This window comes from Armigeres subalbatus, chromosome 1 (genome assembly GCF_024139115.2).
Source record: "Armigeres subalbatus isolate Guangzhou_Male chromosome 1, GZ_Asu_2, whole genome shotgun sequence".
Lineage (NCBI taxonomy): Eukaryota > Metazoa > Arthropoda > Insecta > Diptera > Culicidae > Armigeres > Armigeres subalbatus.
Genome location: NC_085139.1, coordinates 83,476,669 through 83,499,909, shown reverse-complemented (window position 1 = coordinate 83,499,909; position 23,241 = coordinate 83,476,669). Strand labels below are relative to the sequence as shown.

The 23,241-nt window shown below is 37.8% G+C and overlaps 1 protein-coding gene across 1 annotated transcript; it reads left to right on the top strand.

Moving 5' to 3' along the window:
- Positions 1 to 3,674: 3,674 nt before the first annotated feature.
- Positions 3,675 to 9,890, top strand: LOC134216612 (uncharacterized). The gene is made up of 2 exons (XM_062695499.1): positions 3,675 to 3,687; positions 7,496 to 9,890. Exon 2 carries the CDS (start codon positions 8,036 to 8,038, stop codon positions 9,617 to 9,619), a length of 1,584 nt encoding a protein of 527 aa, XP_062551483.1. The 5' UTR covers positions 3,675 to 3,687; positions 7,496 to 8,035; the 3' UTR covers positions 9,620 to 9,890.
- Positions 9,891 to 23,241: the final 13,351 nt, after the last annotated feature.

Sequence of the window (23,241 nt, the reverse complement as noted above, 5' to 3'; positions counted from 1 at the left end):
AATATTACCAATATGAAGCTTTTGGTGTGCAAAATGAATTAAGTTTAAGAAGATCTCTTCGTTCAAAACGTAAAAAGAACGATATCGAATATTATTATTACTAAATTGAATTTCATTCAGTCGAATAAGTTTGTATATAGTTAGGTTAATAGTTGTTGAATTTTAACTTAAATATGATCAATGAATTGTGTAAACTATCTTGAGAAAGGAGAACTGTAGTGGTCACTGGAATAACAGTGAGTGATTGAGTACCGTTGGTAATCGAATCCAACCATATTAATAAAGACAAGAGTCAGTTGATATCTGAGCGTGCAACTTAAAACATCTCGGTGTTACTTGTCTCGTATCCGAAATAGATATCCGTATATATATAATCACAGATATATTAAGACCCTTCCTTTTTTAATAGCCACTTGGGCATAGCAGATGTTTCGAAGAAATGCTGCTTGTTTCAACTTTTTCCCATTAATATAACCTTGTCGGGCCATTCGGTCTGCAAAATATGAAAATATTTTATTATGTAGTTGTAAGACACTTGAAAGATTCATGTAGCTGCTCGTCACATAATTGGTCATTCTCCAGCTCGACAAGCTCTGAAGTATCAAGGGAAAGCACAGGGTGTACGATCTGTACTTTGGATGAATTCAACTTGAATTTGCGGTACCACTGAATACTGATACAATGATAATACACAATATTTATAAAAACATTGTTATATTACGTGATAATTTATTGACAATCTTTATATGAAATTTAATACCGGTTGATTTTTTATAGAATGTACGCATTGGAATTGCATTAAGCAAACCTTATTATAGACGCCTGCGTCATCATATCAACAAATATAGTATATAAATAGTAATAGTAATAGTAATAGAGTATATTTGTTGATATCAACGTCGTCAAAGTCATTCCATTCGTCGTCATTGTCCTCGTCATCATAGTGCTTCTCGTCGTCATGGTTGTTTCCGTCATTATACTCATCTGCGTCATCACAATCATTATCAACGCCGTCATATTTGTATTCATCATCATATTCGTCCTGGTAATCATAGTCATTGTCCTCGTCATCATATTCGTTCACGTCATCATAACCATTGTCCTCGTCATCATAATGGTCCAAGTTGCCATAATCATTGAACCTTTCGTCATAGAAGGTCATAGAGCTTCTCGTCATTTTTAGACCAACATTTGAAAAGGGCGTAACAGTCAAAATTTATTCTTTCTGATTCTTCGTCGACATATATAAGTATATATGTGGACAAATAATCAAGATAAATAAATTTTGGTTGTTACGCCCTTTTCAAATGTTGGTCTAGATTTGTCAACGGCAGCATAATAAGCCATTTCATGAGAAAGATTCGATCAGCTGATCGAAATTTTGAGTGAACGCATCGGTCTTTGTTTTGGTAATTTTGCATGCAAATTATCATCATTTCATCATCATCATCACCATTTCATTCCATTTTCGCAAATATTCCTCGTAAAATGTAAATATTAGTGTTAGGTCTCCTGTCATTTGAGCTTTCTATAAAATGGCTTATATTTGCTCCCATCATCACAGGAGGAAGGGTGGTATGGCCGAAACCCATTCGGTCGGAAGATTTTTGGCCGAATGCCATTAGGCCGAATAAACCATTAGGCTGAAACCCATCTGGCCAAAAGTCGTTTGGGCGATTAGGTCATTTGGCCGAATACGTCATTAGGCCGAACAGGTCATTTTGCCGAATGAGAAAATTGGCCGAATAGGGGCCCTCCTTTGTCGTGAGGTAAGATGCGCGGCTACAAAGCAAGACCATGCTGAGGGTGGCTGGGTTTGATTCCCGGTGCCGGTCAAGGCAATTTTCGGATTGGAAATTGTATCGACTTCCCTGGGCATAAAAGTATCATCGTGTTAGCCTCATGATATACGAATGCAAAAATGGTAACCTGGCTAAGAAACCTCGCAGTTAATAACTGTGGAAGTGCTTTATGAACACTAAGCTGCGAGGTGGCTCTGTCCCAGTGTGGGGATGAAATGCCAATAAAAAGAAGAAGAAGAAGGCCATTTGAAAGCGAGAAATGAAATTCGACGTGTGCGTGAGACGTCTCATTGTTCACTCCTCATTTCTCATTGCTCACTGTAAAATGTGAGTAGTGGGAAGTGAGAAATGATAGGTGAAAAGTGAGACGTCTTTCTTCTCACTTTTCACTGTAAAAAGTGAGTAGCGCGTCTCACTTTTCACACCTCATTTCTCGCTTCCCCACTAACCTATTCGGCCAAATATCTTATTCGGCCAAAGGTTCCATACCCTAGAATACACTTTCGGCCAAATTGTCTGTTCGGAAAAATGGTAAATTCGGCCAAACAATTCTCGGCCAAACGTCCCTTCCCCGTCGGAGTTGTCTTCGTTATCGTAATCGTTCACGTCATCATAACCTTTGCCCCCTTAGTCATAATCAATCTAAAGCTTCATCCTTCCACGGGTTTAAGAGCATCCTTAAATTACGTAATGCATAGATGTCATTGTTGTCCTCGTTATCATATTCGTCCATGTTATCATATTCACTAACCTTGGAATTCTTCAGTTTTCCTCATCATCATATTGGTCTACATCATCATTGGCGTTGACCTCGTCGTCATGGTACCGTCGTAGTTGTTTTTGGTTTCATCATAATCATAGTCTCGTCGTGAGCATCAAAGTCATCGCCCCTGTCGTCATAGTTGTCCTGGGTATCATATTCGCCCTGTAGTAAATGGGATAGAATCAATTATTCATTACGCAGCACAAATGCAAAAAGAAATGAACTGAGTTGTATCCTGTTATTTATTATCCACAATAACAGGATCGTTAAGTCATTTTGGCATCACTGTCATATTACAGCAGCGTTATCTTTTACCGGAAGCGTAACGCCGCTGAACGCAAACATTTGAACATTTTGGAAATTCATACAAATCGGTATGAGTGTATATGTGAGAAAAAAATATAAATGTATATGTGCTCATTCAGCACACACGCCATGCAGGCGAAAACCAGAGGCATTCTTTAGACTATCTTTGCGGAAGACGGATGTCTTAGCGGTCATCGAATTCCATCAAGAAATGGAAGGTCACGAGGACTCACCCAGCGGATCCCACACGCCCTAATCGTTATAATCATCAGAACGTCAACATATAATTATGTTGCACACCCAAGAATAACCGAACGATCAGCAGAATTCCCTTAGCAACAACCACACCGACCCACATCAGGAATAAGCACATCAGCACCTTTGCACCGGACGTCGACCATCGTGCCATGCAGAGACCATTGGCCCCCGAATTGCAGTATCATCAAGTTTTAGCTATTAAGTAGGGCCCAATCAATCGAGTTCAGTCAGTTAGTATTCAGTTCCCATTCTAGATAGTTAATCAGTGACTTAGTTCGTGAATTAATTGTATCTTAATTTAAGTAATGAGTAAATAAATTGTTTTTTACTCACACCCGCTCCTCCGACTGTTTTTGGCGAAGCCGAACGGCGTTAAGTAAAGTGAAGTTGTAATAACAGTGCTGGTGATTATACTAACAAATTCCCACCAAGTGTGATCCGGAGAAGCAGCCACTACAAGATAGAGCAGCCGCATCCATCTATTTGTGATTGTCAAAGCGAAGACGACTCGAAATCACCGCCGCCAGCTTTACCAACACTCAACGACCGAACCATCCGGTAAGTGAATCTTTTTCCTTTTTATTAAAAGTGTAAAAGTGATACTTCCATTCTGGAGAGGCACTACAAGATAGACCTCCCAGACAGTGCTTTATTTGAATAGAGTCATACTACAAGATAGGTGTTTCTTGAAGAATTTAGTGCAAAATTTGAATAGTGCATACTACAAGATAGGTGTATATTCTACCTTTTCGTGTGGAAAACTACAAGATAGAGCCCACGATCCCATATTGAATGCCTAAAGTTAATAAGAATAAGTCTGCCCTACACAGAGCTAGGCAACTTTTCATTCATTCTAATTCAAACGATTCGGAATCAGAGGATACCCAATCGGATCATTCAGAGGAATACTCACACGTACCCTTAAAAACCGATATTCCATTATTGTGCTCTTTGTCGATAGACGAATCTAATATGGAAAACTTAGTTAAAGATATCGCTACCGAGCTTAGCACCCTAGCTCAAACACTGCATATCATTCAACAAACTCAGAACGAACAACAACAAACCCTGAATGCGCTAACTCAGCAGAACGGTACTTCAGGAAACATTAGTCCGACGGAGAATAGTGCAATGCAACCTGATTCCCGTCAAACCTTTAACGACTTATTTAGAATTCCCGATCCCATCAAAGCGATTCAGTCTTTCGATGGCAATAGAAAACAACTCTCTAATTGGATACAAACTACAGAAAAAACTCTTAACGCATTTAAACCGCTAGTATCCGACCAACAATTTGAAATGTACACCATGGCTATAATTAACAAAATTGAGGGCCGAGCAAAAGACATAGTATGTCTTGCAGGCAATCCTCAGTCTTTTTCAGAAATTAAAGACATTCTCGTTGCCACCCTTGGTGACAGACAAGAATTGTCCACATACAAATGCCAACTTTGGCAAAATAAAATGATAGAAGGGGTTAGTATCCAGCGATACTACCAAAAGACAAAGGAAATAGTACAAAATATTAAAATTATTGCTAAACAAAATCAAAAGTATCGAGATAATTGGGATGCAATATGCGACTTTATAGACGCTGACGCATTAGCAGCTTTTATAGCTGGATTAAAAGAACCGTATTTTGGATATGCCCAGGCAGCACGTCCAAGCGACTTGGAAGACGCTTACGCCTTCTTATGTAAATTTAGATCCCAGGAAATCACGGCTCAAAACATGACCGATAAGCATAATCCGAAATTTTATAAGAATAATAATCTACAGTTGAAACATGAAAAATCAAATTCGTTCAAGCCAGTAAATCCACCACTTCCCTCTAGCCAGAGTACTGATAACAATACGCATAAACATACTTTCCAAAAAGTTCATCCTATGGATACACAATCTTCAAATAGTAAACTAACCCTCAATAGGAGACAGATAAATAACAATGAATTAGAGGAACCCCCAATAGATGAAGATAACGTTAGTGCTTCAGAAGATGAAACGGAGCTCTCCATAAATTTTTGGCAAACAGCTTCGAGAACCCCGATAACATGAATTTTTTACCGTATATAAGCTGCAAAAATTCAAAAACTAATGAAGAATTGAAATTACTTTTAGACACCGGAGCGAACAAAAATGTTTTGAGACCAGGCATAATTCCAAAGACACAAAACACACTTAAAACTACTATAAAAAATATTTCAGGCACATACTCAATTAATCGAAAAGGGAAAATTAATTTGTTAGGACATAATCTTCCAAAACAAACATACTACGAAATGAAATTTCATAATTTTTTTGACGGAATTATTGGTTCCGAATTCCTAGCCAAAACTAAATCAACCATCGATTTTAACAATTGTACCGTCACAATAAACGGGATTAAAATTGGTTTTCAGAAATTTTATCCCACGGCTAAACTTTTTCACCACACCATCACCATCGATACAACAACTGACGGAGACTGGTTTGTCCCAACACCTCAAAAGTTAAGCAAACAAATTATAATTAAACCAGGCCTATATAATTCATGAAATAGTAAATCTACTATTCATGTTATGACTACATGTAAAGAATTCAAGGAAAATCTACCAAAAATTGGATTAAGAGTAAACAATTTCGAAACCATTACTCCTATTCCAATTAGTTCGGAGAACAATCTCGAGTTAGATGCAATCAATGAGCTTATCCGTACTCAGCATCTTTCGAAATTAGAGAAACATGAACTTTTATCAGTAATACTACAACACCAGCAAGTTTTATTGAAAAAGATGAGAAATTGACAGCCACTATGGCTATCAAACACAAAATTATTACTAAGGATGATGAACCGGTATACACTAAATCTTATCGCTACCCTCATCATTTTAAGGCAGATGTTGAAGAACAAGTTAGAGACATGTTGGAAAATGGAATTATCCGCCATTCTACTAGTCCATACTCTTCACCAATTTGGGTTGTACCCAAGAAAACTGACGCTTCGGGAAAACGAAAAGTCAGAGTTGTGATCGATTACCGTAAATTGAATGAAAAACGGTAAATGATAAATTTCCCATTCCTCAGATCGAGGATATTTTAGATAGTCTAGGGAAATCGGAATATTTTACCACCCTTGACCTGAAATCTGGTTTCCACCAGATTCAAATGGATCCGAATCATCAAGCAAAGACAGCCTTTTCTACGGCGCAGGGTCATTTCGAATTTGTTCGGATGCCTTTTGGCCTCAAAAATGCACCTGCTACATTTCAGCGTGCAATGAATTACATTTTAGCCGACTATATTGGAACGATTTGTTATGTTTATTTGGATGACATAATAATCATCGGATTCAATCTGAAGAACCATTTGGAAAATATCGCAAAAGTTTTGAAAAGACTTTCAGATTTCAATCTCAAGATTCAATTAGACAAATGTGAGTTCTTGAAGAAAGAGACTGAATTTCTAGGACATGTTATTACCCCAGAAGGAGTAAAACCAGATCCCTCGAAAATTATTAAAATTCTCGACTGGAAATTACCCGCTTCGCAGAAAGAAATTAAGCAATTTCTTGGTTTAACAGGCTATTATAGACGGTTTATAAAAGATTACGCGAAACTTGCTAAACCGCTTACCAAATATTTGAAAAAGGACATCGTTGTGGATACAAACGATAAAGAATATAAAAAAGGATTTGAAAAATTGAAACTTATTTTGACTTCTGATCAGATATTATCATACCCTGATTATGATTTACCATTCATACTTACTACTCATGCTAGTAATAATGAATTAGGAGCTGTCCTTTCACAAATTTAAGATAACAAAGAAAGACCAATAGCCTTTGGAAGTAGGATGCTAAAATGAGCAGAGGAAAATTACTCCACAACGAAGAAAGAAGCTCTGGCAATCATTTGGGCCGTCGAAAAATATCGTTCTTATTTATACGGAAACAAATTCACATTGATTACGGATCATAAGCCATTAACCTTCATCAAAACTTCAGTTAAAAATCAGAAAATTTTAAGATGGAGACTCGAGTTAGAAAGTTTTGATTATGATGTACAATATAAGGAGGGCAAAGCAAATGTCGTTGCAGATGCCCTGAGCCGAAAAACTGAAACTGAGACTAGTCCAATAATAAATAATTCTGAAACTTCTGAGAGCATTGATAACTTTTCCCACCAAGCCAGTCCACCTTCGGAAACGAATGATGAAAACGAATAGACAGACACAACTTTTTATCACTCGTGGATTCATTTTCTAAACACACACAACTGTTACCAATGGATACTAAAAATCTTATAGATGTTAAAAACGCTTTAGCGCAATATTTTGCTACATTTGGTACACCCAGAGAAATAATCACCGATCATGAGACTACTTTCAGGTCCGTTCAACTAAGGAGCTATCTGGACAGCATTGGAACCTGCCTTAAATACGCATCATCGTCTGAAAGCAACGGCCAGGTTGAGAAAACCCACTCAACGATAATAGAGACGCTAAACGCAAATAAACACAAATTCCCGAATTTAAATACAGTTGCCCTTATCCACTTAACAGTTTCTTTTTATAATTCCAGTGTCCACTCTTCGACGGGATTTACTCCAAACGAGGTTTTGTTCAATCAGGAGAACGTTGTCATCCGACAAGAAATTGACGAATCGGCACGAGAACTTTTCATTAAGGTAAAATCAAATTTAGACAGGGCGGCAGATAGACAAAGCAAACAGAATAAATATAAAGAAGAGCCCCCTGTTTTTAATGATCAACAAGAGGTTTTCATCAAACCTAATATCAGAAAAAAACTAGAACCTAGAGCTAGACGAACTATTGCACAAGAAGTCACTGATAGAACTTTTAAAAACAGTAGAAACATTAAACGACACAAGAATAAAATTAAAAGAATTAAATCAACTCAAGCTTAAACATGTTATTGTCTCTCATATTTTTCAACCTAATTTCAACATTGATTAATTCACAACATTTAGAAATGCGAAATCTTTATTCAGACCCTGTACTTTTATTTAAACTTAGAGAATGTAAAATCCAAACAGGCGTAACAAAAATCATTCATCCAATTAATTTGACTAATATAGAGATTAACGTACTTCTTTTTAGCGAAATAGCCAAACGAACAGATAATAAACTACCAATGTCAAAATTATTATTTCAAAAAAGTAGGGCATTAGTTAACAACTTTTACCAATTGAAACCTATTAGTAATAGACGACACAAACGCTGGGACAAAATTGGTCAAACATGGAAATGGATGGCAGGCAGCCCCGACGCGGACGATTTGAGGCTTATTAACAGAACTTTGAATGAGCTTATAAACGAAAACAATCATCAAATTAGGGTGAACGACGTTATTAACAACAGGATTCAAGAGATGTCATACACCATCAATAATTTAATCAAACAACAGTCAATTACCAACAAACTCATATTAGAGGAAATTGACGCTTTAACTCTAATACTGTACATTGACACCATCAACGATGTACTTGAGGAAATCCAAGATACAGTAATAAGGGCGAAAATTTCTTTAGCAAGCAGTAAGCTTCTTACACTGAAAGAGATAGTTTTCATGGATTCACTATTGCAGGATCAAGGAGTCAAACTAGAATTTCCACAAGAAGCGCTCAATTTCGCCATACCAAAGATAGTCACAAAACATGATCTATTATTATACATACTAGAAATTCCTGAGATAGAGAAAAGATCTTCTGAAATTATCGAGATTTTCCCTCTCACAGTAAACGGAAAAATAATAATCGACTTACCGAGATTCATTGTCAAGTCGAAGGATCAAATCTTCACAACTGTTAATCCAGACAAATTCGTTCAGCGATACTCAGACTTAAAGTCATTGAAAGACAATTGCACCTACCCAATAGTCATGGGTCTAGCAAGTCATTGTAATGCACAACAATCATTGGAAATGCAAATCACTCTAATTTCGGAGAATAAACTTTTAGTCCAAAATGCAGATCAAACCAAATTATCATCAAGCTGTGGACCAGACGATAGGAACCTATCGGGCAATATTCTCATCACATTCAGCAACTGCAGCATCAATGTAGCCAACAAAACCTTTATGGCTACAGAGATAATCAGCCCCACCAAGGAATTGCAAGGAGCATTTCCAAGCTTAAAAATTCACTGGAACGTCAATCTCCAACCAAATATCTCAACTTTAACAAATCATACTATCATCAACAGAAAGCACATCGAGAATATCAAACTAGAGCAGTTTTCCCATCAAACCTGGATATTCAGCCTAATAGGAGGATTGTCAACCACAACGATAATTATTTTCGGAATAACGATCTTTGTCTGTCTCCACAGGAAGAAAATAGTAGTCAAAATTAAAAGCCCACGTCTTAGACAAAATGCAACAGGACAAACTGGTATCTCCAAGAATCTTGAACACCCTACAAAGGATCAAAACAAGGACGAGGACGTCCTTTCTTTACCCCCCGGAGGAATTATGTTGCACACCCAAGAATAACCGAACGATCAGCAGAATTCCCTTAGCAACAACCACACCGACCCACATCAGGAATAAGCACATCAGCACCTTTGCACCGGACGTCGACCATCGTGCCATGCAGAGACCATTGGCCCCCGAATTGCAGTATCATCAAGTTTTAGCTATTAAGTAGGGCCCAATCAATCGAGTTCAGTCAGTTAGTATTCAGTTCCCATTCTAGATAGTTAATCAGTGACTTAGTTCGTGAATTAATTGTATCTTAATTTAAGTAATGAGTAAATAAATTGTTTTTTTTTACTCACACCCGGTCCTCCGACTGTTTTTATATGTAGTAACTATGTCTGTTGTCTTTTTCGTAATCACGATTCGATTAGTTTCTAATAGTATGTATGTATCTGGGTGGTGCGGATAGAATCGATTTGGTTGTCAAACTGAAGCCAAAATTTTCTATTGTGCCGGAGCCAAACATTGAAGATTGTGGTTATGTTCGTTTCTGATCTAATATTGAGAAGTATTGTTATTATTTAGGGAAAAAATAAAAATAAACTTTGTTTGAGTTTTGTATTCTTTGTAACAAATATTCTCACATTATATTTCGAGTGGAAAATTAGTGGGAATGCAACTAAAAAGCACTCGTTACGAAATTTCACGAGATTCAGCAGCTGATTGGAGCATGAATGTATGTATACAATAGTGAAGTCATGTAGAGTCTATCGCATTTGTGCGCTCTCATGCAGCGTGGAAAGAGAAATTCGAAGAGCGGGAAATGTTTGACAGCCAAGTAACTGCAAAATAATTTTGTTTATGGGAGTGATTTCAAAATATCCCTCTGTTCGCTTGAGCGCAGAAAAGTGGCTCTATCCGCAGTACCCAGGTATGTATAAGAGAGAATCAGGAGTCATTTGTCCGAAATGGTCGTTAGGCAGCCCAGGTCATTTGTCTGAATGTCTGTACGTTTCGAAAGAATACATGTTCTCGGAATATTATGTAAATATCGTCATCATAACGCATATTTACTCTGAATCGTCAATTATTATATCATTATTAGTGTAATCTGAATAGCCTATTAAAATGATTCCCAGCTAGACGAAGTTATTCGACCAAATTGAACAAAACTTACGAATGGAAAATTATTTCCTAAAAATGCTCCCAAGAATTTAGTCAAGAGATACGAAACGAGATTTTTCAACACAACACTTTCTTGTTGACAAGTCATGAGACAATAATAATGCGAAAAGACGTTTTTGAGTCCTGTGTTTATATGATCATGTTTGTTTCTTCAAAAAACGATTTTTTTGACTGTGAAATAAAACATATGTTTCAAATATACATTCTTCGACATTTCACTATTATTTGTTTACGGTGAGCGAAGTCTGCCTCACACCTAATAAAAACATTATTCATCTTAATTATCATCAACACAGTGGTTTGCGCGCACATTTGCCACCGAAGCTCATGTAAACATCGCGTGAAATCACACTTCACGGCTTCATCTTCTGGGGCACACTCTCAAGCGCGTTTTATGAGACACGCAATCAGCTTGTTCTCTTCATTAGATATCAATAACATATAGGAATATGGGACCACCCGTACTCTCTTCTGCACATAAATGTCATATCTTTCGCGCTAGTTACTTATTCAATGACCAGGCGGAATCTATTCAGTGGATGTTGTTCATTCATGGCTCATGATCCAAGCCGTGTTCAGCGTGATTCAATTGAAACTACACGAACGAAGTGTGATAAATGTGATGATCAATCTTTTTTACCCAGGAAGAGACAAAACCCAAATCCCTAGTTGACCTCGGAAATTCGACCGCTGTTCCTCTTCCTGGTGCTTGCCACTGCCGTGTTCCGTAAATTTTAAAAGACTTGCCACATGCGAGGAAAGGGGCTTGGCCCCTTGTTATTTGAGGTTTTGGTTCGTCAGCCATAGAGGGAAGTCACTAATTCAAAGTCGCAAGTGTGTCGCCCGCCTTTCTCCCATTGCAGATTACTTTATGTGGCCCATGCTGGCTAGGTGGAACAGTGACAGGGCCCGAATTTTGATACAATCTTTTGGCAAAGAGTAGGTCTGTGATGCAGGTTGTGAGAAAATTTTCATTAGCGGGTCCGGCTGGCAAGGTTTTAGTAGATAAACGGATGGTTCTTCCGAAAGCCATTCATAATGCTGTGCTGTTGATTGTGATTGTGGAGAGGTAACTTCCTATTGGGAAAAATGACTGAATTAATTGGTAGGTAAGCAGACTTGTGAGTATAAATTATGTAGCGAAATGCTTCTATTTCGACATATCCATTTTTATTGTAGAGAATGTGAGCAGCCATATATGACTAACACAACGAGCTGACAGTGAATTGGTGTACCACAAGCGATTATGTTCTACCTTTTTTCGATATTAATACTCTTATTTTGCGTCATAACTTGATAAAAAAAAATTCCTACTGTTCATTCACCCTTCGCTTTCCACATCTGCAACGGAAAAGCATTTACATACTCAATGTTGTCCACATTTCTGAGCATAACTTTCGCAAATTAAAACGTCTGGAAATCGCAAAGGTAACTTGCTTCCGCATAACATGTATCCATCATAATGAAACTTGTTGTAGTCCGTTCTGACTTAATGTGCGTCCGTAGTGCAACCAGCTGGGTGGAAAAACTGCCACTGAGCAGCTTGTTTTCAGAGTCTTGGCAGTTTATTCTCGACTTTCTTTCGGGCTTCCTACCTTTAATGCCATAAAACAACAATCTCTCGCTTCCAAAACATTTGCCGCACACAGTGCGTGAGCTGTATTGGAATATGGACAAATTAATAATAAAATAACATGGCGATTAAAAAAATAAAAGTTGTACCTTTGGATATTTCCTGAACTGTTTGAATTTTGGTGAAACAAGTTCGAAGAGCCTTGTACAGTACGTCATTCTATTCTCACTGTGTTAATGTACAACATTTTCTAAATGACACTTCATCATCACTCAAATAATGCAATGTTTTCATAATATTAGATTGATTCACTTCTCTAAATTGAAATCATATTTGTCGTTATGATATGCAATTTGGTTACCCTAACATTTCTGTCTCATGTCTTCCATCTACTCAAAAATGCATGCCAAAATGCCGATAACACTGTATCAACAGTTTGATGCCATAATACACAGTTCGGGGCACATCTTTCTATCCTCGGATGCGGCCCTCGCTCGCCAAATCGTTTTTTATTTGTTCCGCCCACCTGCATAACATAAAGCCGAGGTGGCCTGTGCGGTACATATATTCTTCTCCATTCAGCTTGGTCCAAGGCTACACATCGCCAACCACGCAGTCTACGGAGGGTCCGCAAGTCATCTTCCACCTGATCGATCCTGGCTTCGTGCTCGACCTACCGCAGTCGTCCGATTTTCGCGGTGTGGACGATGGATGGACTACCGGTCTAATGAGCGTTTTGTAGATTCTCAGTTTGGTACGGCAGAGAACTCTATTCGATCGGAGCGTCTTGCGGAGTCCAAAGTACGTACGATTTCCAGCCACTATGCGTATCCGAATTTCTCTGCTGGTATCACCAGTGAGTCACCAGTGAGCCCAAGTACACACATTCTTCTACCACCTCGATTTCGTCACCACCGATACAAACTCGCGGTAGGTGGCTCACATTGTCTTCTCATGAACCTCTTCCTATCATGTACTTCGTCTTCGATGTGTTGATGACTTAGCTTCCCACTTGACTCTGATGTACAGGGTGTTCAATAAGTTCGAATACAAATGTTTTGATCATTGTGTTTGTAAGCCCAATGTACATATTCTGTATAAGTATTGGTGTCAGCGTTAGCGGTATATATACGCTAACGGATGTGTGTGGTGTTGACATTCTGTCACTTATTGTTTGTTTATTACGCGCGGTGAAAATGGATTGGGGCATTGTAAACAGCATTTATTGAAGGTCAAAATCATTGCGGTGTACTACAAAACTGAGATTTTGGGGAAGATTGATACCCCCAGTGGGCCGGTGATAAGACGGAGATCAGCCGTACATGTTCCAATAGGACGATAACCCTTTATACACGGAAAATGCGATTTAAGCCTTATATGGGGACAATTTCATCGACTTTTTGGACAACACTTTGCGACCTCCCAGCTTCCCGGATTTGAACCCTCTTAACTTTCTTGTTTGGTCCTTTATTATGTTAAAGCTGTACGAATACAAGGTCAGTAACTTGGACCAGTTCAAGACGTAATTCTCAAAATCTGGAACGAAATGCCCATGCAGACCGTGCGTGCCGCTTGCGATGGATTTCAGAAACGTTTGAAGCTCGTGAAGAAGTACAAAATAAAGGTCATTCCAGAAGAAATGTTACAAACGTTCCTTATAAACAATACTTTCAATGAAATGTAACCGGGAAAAGAAATAATTTAATTACAATTTTTAAACATTTTTTGAAAGTGTATTCGAACACCCTGTAGGCATCCTCCATCTTCTCAAAGTTACGTGCCATAATATCTATGTTGCCGGTGAAGCCAAATAGCTGGACGGACTTATTGAAAATTGTACCACTCGTGTTAATCCATGCTCTTCGTATTACTCCTTCCAAAGCGATGTTGAATAGCAGACACGAAAGACCATCACCTTGCCGTAACCCTCTGCGCGTTTCGAAGGGCCTCGAGAATGCCCCTGAAACTCAAACTACGCACATCACCCGATCTATCGTCGCTTTGATCAACCTTGTGAGTTTATCCGGAAATCCGTGTTCGTGCATTAGCTGCCAGAGCTGGTTCTGATCGATTGTATTATATGCGGCTCTGAAGTCGATGAATAGATGATGTGTGGGAAAGTTGTATTCGCGGCATTCCTGCAGTACTTGGCGAATGGCGAACACCTGGTCGGTGGTGGAGCGTTCGCCCATAAAACCCGCTTGTTACTGCCCAACGAACTCCCTTGCAATTGGTGCTAGTCCTCCGGAAAATCGAATTGTGTCTGTCCCGCTCCCGTTTATATCGTGCCTCGTTCGCCCTCGTGAAGTGTTGCAACAATCTCGCCCTTGCTGCATTCTTCTCTTCCTTTAACTGCTCACATTCGCCGTTTCTCTGATCAAGGGGCACCGTGCCAAGTGCAACGGTTGCGCCTAGCTGCTCTTCCGTTGGGAGTGCCACTTCCAGCAGCTGCGCGTATCCTTGGGCTAGTCTACCGTCTTGCAGCCGCCCAAGGTTAAGTCCGTCTTCAACGCGTGTTGTACACCGTCGAGAGTTTTGAGCGCAAGCATACTGCAACGAGGTAGTGGCCGGATTCAATATTCGCACTGCGGTAAGGACAGACGTTTGTGATGCCGGAGAAGAATTTACCGTCGATTAGAACGTGGTCGATTTGGTTTTCCGTTTCTTGGTTGGGTGATCTCCATGTGGCCTTGTTATTGATATGATATTTTTGCGGGGAAAGAAGGTGCGTCAGTAGTAAGAACTTCAATTACATGCGTTAACTAATCAAGCGATAAATCAATTGAAAAAATTGTCAGGCAACGTCAAAACTTACCAAATTTTTATTGCATTTTATCGCCTATAAAATGTAATGGAATCGTCTAATTTATTGGAAAGGTCTATAGAAATTCTTTGGAATGTTTTTCCAAAAACTTCCAATCTAAAACTATTTCAGGTATTCCATACCCTCGGATTCTTCAGAAATTCCTCTGGAATTTCCAACAAAAATCCTTTCCACAAATCTCCACGCTTAAAATCAATAACACAGAGATGTATTTGCTTCACACAAAATGGACCTAATACAGAACATCACCTAGATGAGCGACAGTTACACAGAGGCACAAAAATGCCTCGTACGGTCGTGATGACGGTCCTTTTCAACATGTAAACGTTTGTACAGATTTCTTGTTTCATGAGGAACCAAATACTGTTGAAAATATTGAAATCCAAGCCTCAATAAAACCACACGAGCTATATTTGTGGCTGTGTAACTGTCGCTCATCTAGGTTTTGTTCTGCATTAGGTCCCTTTTGTGTGAAGCAAACATATATTTTTTTATTTCAGGAATTTTCTCAGGAGTATACGAACGAATTGCTAACGCAAGTGACAACGGAACTCCTGAAGGCATTTTCGGCATTATTTTTTTCCAAGAATTTTTTTGGACATTCTCACAAGTATTTATTCGATATTTACTCTAGGGATTTTTCTAGAAAATCCTCTGGAAATTACTTCGGAGATTCCTCAAGCTGTTTTTTTTTGAAAATTCAAACTAAAATATCCAAAACTTCTTCGAAAATTGCTTTACGAATTCTTTTAGAAATTTCATCAGAGATTCTTTTAGGAGTTCCTTTCAAATTCCTATTCCTTTTTCCAGATAAAATTTACGAAACAACTCTTAAAGTAATTACCGAAGTATCCTAAAAAAAATCTAAATCAATTTCAGAAATGATTCCTTAAAAAAAATCTTTAAAATATCCGAGGATCTCAAGGAGTTTCGAATTAAATTTCCGAAGGAATATACGAAAGAATTCAAAATAAAAAAAATCGATAGACTTCCTAAATGAAGTTCTACCGAAATTTCGAATATCCAATTGCTGAAACAATTTCTTAAAAAAAAAGTTCGAAGGAATTCCTAAACCAATTTTCGCAAACATTTCCGACAGAAATCGTAAGGAATATTTAAAGGTATTTCTAAATTAATTTACAAATGATTTTTGAAGAAATTCCTAGTGGAGAGAGATGAAATTCAGTATGGAATTCCAGAAGAAATTTTCAAAGGTATGCCTTAAAAATAATTCTGGCGGGATGGGAGGGGAGTGGGGGTGGTGATGATGGACCGACTGCAATCCCGATATTGTTGTGTACCTGAAGGTATTATTGTAGAAATTCAGTAATTTATATGGAAATTCAAATAGGAATTTATTGGAAATTCTTTCTAGAATTCTTTCCTTAATTCTTTGGGAAATTTCTTCCTTCAGAAATTCGTTTAAAAATGCTTGTCCTAAATCTGGTCAGGTTGTTCTTCGGAAATTCCTCTTGAAATACATTTGCAAGTTTCTCCAGGAATTTCTTCTGCAATACCTCCAGAAATTCTTTCAGGATCACCTCCAGGAATAAATTTTAATTTTTCCCCTGTAGGAATTCTTTAGTAAAACCTCCCGAAAAGCCATTGTCAATTTCTCCAGATAACTCTTCAGTAAAACAATGTAAAATTCCTGCAGGGTTTATTTCGAAAAAAAAAATTGAAAAAAAACTTCCGGAAAAATAATGGAAGAATGAAATAGGAAATCCTAAAAAAAATTCTAGGTGTTTCTGAAGGAATTTCAAAGGATTCCCTAAAGAAATTTCTAAATCGGCTTAGGTTTTCGGAGGACACACGGAAAATGGGATGGATTCAAATTAGCGTGGGGCGTATTTTCGATTTGTTGAACCTCCCAAATAATAATTCATGTGTAATAAAGACGACACAAATATCACTGCAGTAAATTGATGTTTTCATTGTACCAATACTTCCAAAACTTTGTATTGGTACTTGACCAACCTTCACCTTAACTCTGATTGAGCTGATTTCTAAGAGGGTCAGGCCATTTGGCTGAACACCGCCGTGCAGTGGAAAATGTAAAATAAGAAGAGAGTAGTGAGATTTAGTAAGTAAGATATGAGGAATGATTCTCACTTCCCAATTCACATGTAAAAAGTAAGACGTACGAAGTGACAATTGAGGGGTGCGAAGTAAAAAGTGAGGAATGTAGAGCATCAAATGAGAAAAGTTCAGTAAGAAGTGGGAAGTTAGAAATAGTGAGAAGCGAGAAGTTGAAAATGAGAAGCGAATAGCGCAATAAAAAGAAAAAGCAGAGATACGGGAGAAACGAAAAGTGAGATGCGCGCGTCATTTTAATTCAGAATTTAATGGAGAGCGCACCAAGACATCCAGAATCGATCCCAGCGTCAACGGCTGTCGCAATGGTGGTGCTGTAGCAGATTTTTTTTCGCTACAGTGGCGGTCACGGCAGCAGCACGTTCTTCACGTCCGTGTACCAATTAGCATTGGAGGTGATCGACGGCGTCTGTAGCGGCACATAATTTAAAATTATTCGGTTCAGGACATAATAATTTGAAAAGAAGGTAGAGTTGAGATGATTTTTCCAGAGTGTGGTTGCTACAGTGTTTGAAAACGATTGATCTTGAGTACAAAACATAATCGTTTAACGACGACACAAAGTTGCCATCGGTAGCTGAATCTGAAGCACGTGTCGGAATGAGACGATGTAATAAATTTACTCGCATAATAATTGAATAAAAATATATGCATCAGAATCGGTCCTAGTGACGGCCGTCGTCGAGTGTTTATCCTCGAAAATATATTCATTGGCGACGGCAGAATGTTGCCGTCAATAGAAGAATCTCAAGTCCGTGGCGTCAGTATTGGTGGTCGTCTGATTGCTGCAGAATTTTTTTTCGTATGACGTCTAAACTTTGTTTATTCACCATGCCACTGAATTTAATGCAGCCCTTCTCTCCGACACGCTTGTGATTCCGCTGCCGCCGGCATCGTTATGATTGAACTGTCTGAAAAAACTCAAAGGTGCAGCCTAATCGGGTTGTACGCAAAGGTGACGTAGGACTACGTAGCTATCCGAAATTGATGGCATATGCCATGATAATTTGTGTCTGCTCGGAGGACAACTGAATCAAGAAGTCGAATAGTTGCTCCCAGTTAGATAGACTTTGAGTCTCCAACCATGGAATTAACACGACTCATCGGCCTAATCTCCACTGAAGCCACTCGACTGGGTTTCATTGCAGGATATCACGAACCTAGAAGAGACCATTCTTAAAAATGTCCGGAATAAAGGAGAAATAAGCAAAATCAAAAGTAGCGTCAAACCAAACCCAAATATATTTATTTGAAACGTTTGGTTTTCGCCCGCGATGGTAGCGTAAGTGACAAAGTGAGGAGAACTTCAAGAATAAATTACACACAGTCCTCGATGATTTTTCGCTAAGCCTTCACCATTTGGAATAAATTTTTCAACATTGTCACTACTACCACATTGTCACTACTACTACTACTACTACTACCCACGCCTTCGTACTGCTGTGTCGAACCGCTCTTTGCGAAATCCAGACCAAAATGGCTCGCAGGCGCCGGAAAGCAGCTGTCTTGTATTCTATAAATTAAGCCCGTTAGCCCCGCCCCTTTGTGAACTGATATGGCTGTAAATATAATGTGCACTCATAACGATTAATGAAGAGGCTGGGCTAATGGAATACCTTCATTAAATAAAACAAAGCTGCAAAGCAATTTCGCCAAAAAACTTAAAATCAAATATACAAGAAAGACAAAGTATTTTTAACGCTAATCACGCCATAATCTAAGATTCAAAATAACTATTACCAATGGAAAAAAAAAGTATATCTTTGTCGTCTTTTTCCAACGAATTATAACTGAAAATACATCTTCCACTCGAAACTTACGATCTGTTCGTAAAAAAAACCGTTCTCAAATTGACAATTTAATTTTGATGGCTCAAATTCATTTTTGGGGTACTAGGTAGTAAATATAGTCACTACATGGGAAATAAAAAATTGAGCTCTTGTTAATAAACAGAAAAACATAAAATTTGTTGGTTGCAATATAGTTACCACTGCCTTATAAATGGTTAAATCGCGTAAGTTAAGTTAAGCCCGTAAATTTGATCCATTCAAATCACTAACCGAATGGTTTCTGTTCTTCTACGCCAAACGCCGATGTCACCGAAACAGTCCATTTTCGCAATTAAACCTTTCTGTTCTGAAAATGCTGGTCCTGAGAAGAACCAATTTTCTTTCCCCAACAACTTTCCGTATCAACTGACTCCACAATTTGTAATACATTTTCAGCATCGCCACTAGCGGCACGGGATCGCAACAGTGATATTTTTGCTGTCAACCCTTTCTTCACATAAAATGCTGGTTTGTTGAGGTTGAATTATCTGCAGCAACACACCGAGGACCACCACCAATGCGATAGATTTCCGTTGAAAATATTACCAGCGCCTCCACGATGCTGTGTCCACTCCGCTAAGATCGCTTTGATGCGTCCGCTCTGCGTGTAATCTTGTTCAAACTGAGGATTGGATGCAAACCCGCAAGTGATTGATTTTTGATGTCTGTGATAGTGATGCATGTACGTGATTGGTTGGTTTACCTATTTCTAAACTTTTTATTAATTATCGATATTAAAAAGTTACAAATCAGTATTTTCATATAAATACAACGAAGCGTTGACTCATCCTTGATCGAATGGTCCTAAAAAATTGAAAATCCATCGAAAAACGGCTGAGATATTGCAGTTTAAAGTCTATCATATTTTCGTGACGGTCCTCGATTTTCGCAATCATAAAGTGTACCCCAATATAGAAAAGACAGACGTAGTCCTACGTCAAAAAAGAATGGATGGTATCTGTAGCGAACGACAAAAACTAATTTTTACATGATGATGGAATTCTCATTGCACCAAAAAGTACTGCATAATTTACGTTGAGTCGTGCCTTGTGCACAACCCTTCTGATTTTTACTTCCTTTTTTTCCTTCTTCCTTCTTCATAATTGTTTCCAGTCTTTAAAGAGCGTCCTCTTTTGAGAATGACTCGAAAAAGTAAGCGTTGAAAAGATGATTCATGTAAGCATAGTATCATATCCTTGCTTTTCACTGCTTTTTTGCACACTTGATTGAAAATGTAGGGTAAAATGACCAATAGTGGGACCCCAACCAATAGTGGACCCTCCCGTCATTTTTGCATAATTACAGTACAATGTAAACATTTTGCTATGAAATTCCATCGGTAGAACCTACCTTACAGTCATATGATTTGATTACATGCATTGGAAATGCTATGGAAAGTTTAATTGGATATTTTTTTTACAATTTGGTAAAAAATAAACTCGAAGGTGTCCATTATAGGACTATTTTGGGGGGTCCATAATAGGGAAGAAGAAAGTCTCGAAACGGAACATCAAAATCAAATGAAGTGTCGACTGTAGGGAAGCGATTTCCTATCATGGACATTGAAATATTAATTTCAAGGAATAACGTCGTATATTAGAGTGTTTTTTGTACGTATCTCGAAGTGTAGATGCAGAACTTGTTATTAGATATCAAGTGAAATTAATATGTTGAAAATGTCTACTCGTTATGGCAGGAAGAGCAAAATTCCGCTACTAGGGGGTCCACTGTTGAGCATATTACCCTAGTATCATTGATTTGAATCATTTCAGGTTATGATTCACACAATTGAAAAGAGAAGCTTCAAATCCCGTTTTAAATAGTGAGGTTTTAAGGTGGCTGTGTGGTTATATGGCTAGCGACGTAAGTATCCTATAGTACCATTCATTAAAGTAAGAGGTTCGAATGCCCGTCTGTGTTTGTTTTACACTTTATCATGTAAACAAATTCAAGTTAATAGAACACACTAATTTTGCCTGTCTAAAAACGTATACATAATGATAACGTATCAAAAACACTACGTCTAACTTCAATTTCAAAACAATTGCTTGAGTCTTGATCTTCGGACTTCTTGCGTCACGGCCTGTACTTTAGTATCTATACCACTTCAGCTCCATGAAGATATTTTTCCAAGCAGTATAGCTTGTTGCATAAGCTAAAATCGACACATCATCCGGTGGCTAACAATAGTAGTCAATGAAATTATTCAAATCAATGATTCGGTATAGTTCTCAAATGTCAAATGATGCAAACGTATCAAAGATTGAAAAATAAAGATCATGCATTCTCCTGCTCCTTGTTATTTCATCAATGCGACAAAGGAACTTTTGAAGACTGATTGTTTCTTTCTTCTTCCTTTTGCCCTTATCCTGCTGATTTTTTTTATTCCATCTTTCTTCTTCCATTCTTCTTCTTCCTTCGGCTTTCCACCGTTCCTTATTCCTTCTTTCTTTCTTGGTCTTCTTTGAATATTTTATTTTTTCCTTCTTCCTTTTTTCTTCTTCCTCCTTTTCTTTTCTTTCTACATCCTTTTTCCTTCTTTCTTCTTCCTTCTTGAATTATTCCCTTTGGGTTCTTTCTAAAATTACGTAACTCTAAAATGGGTGATTTTGGACCCCACCCTTCCCCCTCATAACCCTTTTTGTATGAAAGATTTATTTTTTTTGTATGGATCGTAACGCTCGGCTTGACCCCCACCCTCCCTTTCAACGTTACGTAATTTGTGAAAGGCCCCTTTCCTTTTTGTTCTTTCTATTTCTTCCCTTTTCTTCTTTATTATTCTTTATTTACTATTTCATCTTCCATTTTCCTTCTTTCTTCCCTTTTTTTCATTTTTTTTTCTTTTTTCTTCTTTCTTCTTCATTCTACCTTCTTCCTTTTTTCTCTTTTTCTTCTTCCGTTGCTTCTTCCCATTTATTCTTTTTGCTTCCATCCTTCTTCTTTTTTTACTTATATTTCCTTTTTACCATTTTTTTCTTCTTCTCTTCTTCTTTTTTTTCATTTTTTCTTTTTGCTTCGTTATTTTCATCCTTTTTATTTCCTTTATCCTTCCTTCTACTTTTCCGTTTTTCTTTTTCACTCTTTCTTCTTGAAATTCTTCTAAAGTTCCGGAAGAGAGGTCTCTAAAGTGTTGGAAATTATTTTCTGAGCTCTGTTATCTGTAATTATCCTTCTAATCTGAAAAGTCGTTGAGAATTTGTTGTAGGTGGTGTGCATGTTTGCTAACAGCAACTTCATGCGGATGATGTTTTGCCCAAGACTTTATGACTTTAACGAATTTCCGGCCTATGGAAGCAGGAGCGGTCCGTAGAGCCATTGCTTGTTATTTACAGGGTCAATAATGGTGGAATGGGACGCTGTTTGGATTTCAAAATATTTCAAGAACGTAATGATCTTATTCGGAAAATGTATTTCTAAGATTAATGATTCAGAACTTGATAATTTTGATCACGTGAATGTAGCCTGTATTCAAAGAAGGTAGACCGATGCGTTCGAACTGTTTTCGTTAACAATTTCGAGGACTTATCAAATTTATTAGATAAGTCTATGATTGGCTTGTTGTTTATTGCTACATTGCTTACCTGCCGAATCACGGGGAGATATTGATCCCGCGTTTGCAAAACTGCCTCCTGGTTGAAATGTAGTTGCTGGTCTAAATTCTCAATCTTAAAAATTATTGTCCACACAGAACTGCAGCTGATACCAGTTAACATTGATGATATCTATGTCGAATAAACTAACGTTTCCTTGTCTTGAGTAAATTACGATTCTGCATATCTCAAAACGCTAATATTTTTATTTAACATATTTTATTTTGCTCCAAATTTAATTATTTGTTTCACTTATTCTTTGACATCGTTCTTTTTTGCACCCATAAATGATTAGCATCACAAAATAATTAAATTATTTTGCACGTCTTTGAAGTTATGCTTTCTCTACCTGTAGAAACACTCAATAATACACTAAACGATGGTAGGAAATGCAGTTTAATGTTCAGTTTTTCCGTACGGTCAAGTTCCTTTCAAGTTCCTTTCCGACAGCGCCATCAAGCACCTCATTTGCAAGGATATATAAGTTCGTTGATTTCAATGTCGGAGCCAATTAGGGATTAGAGAGAAATGATGCCATTTTCAAAGAAACAATTATGGATTTTTTTGAACGCAATTAAAAGCACTGTGCGTCATGTCGAAAT

What these genes read in the sequence shown, in the direction of transcription:
- LOC134216612 (XM_062695499.1), top strand. Translation starts at nt 8,036, where the DNA reads ATGTTATTGTCTCTCATATTTTTCAACCTAATTTCAACATTGATTAAT.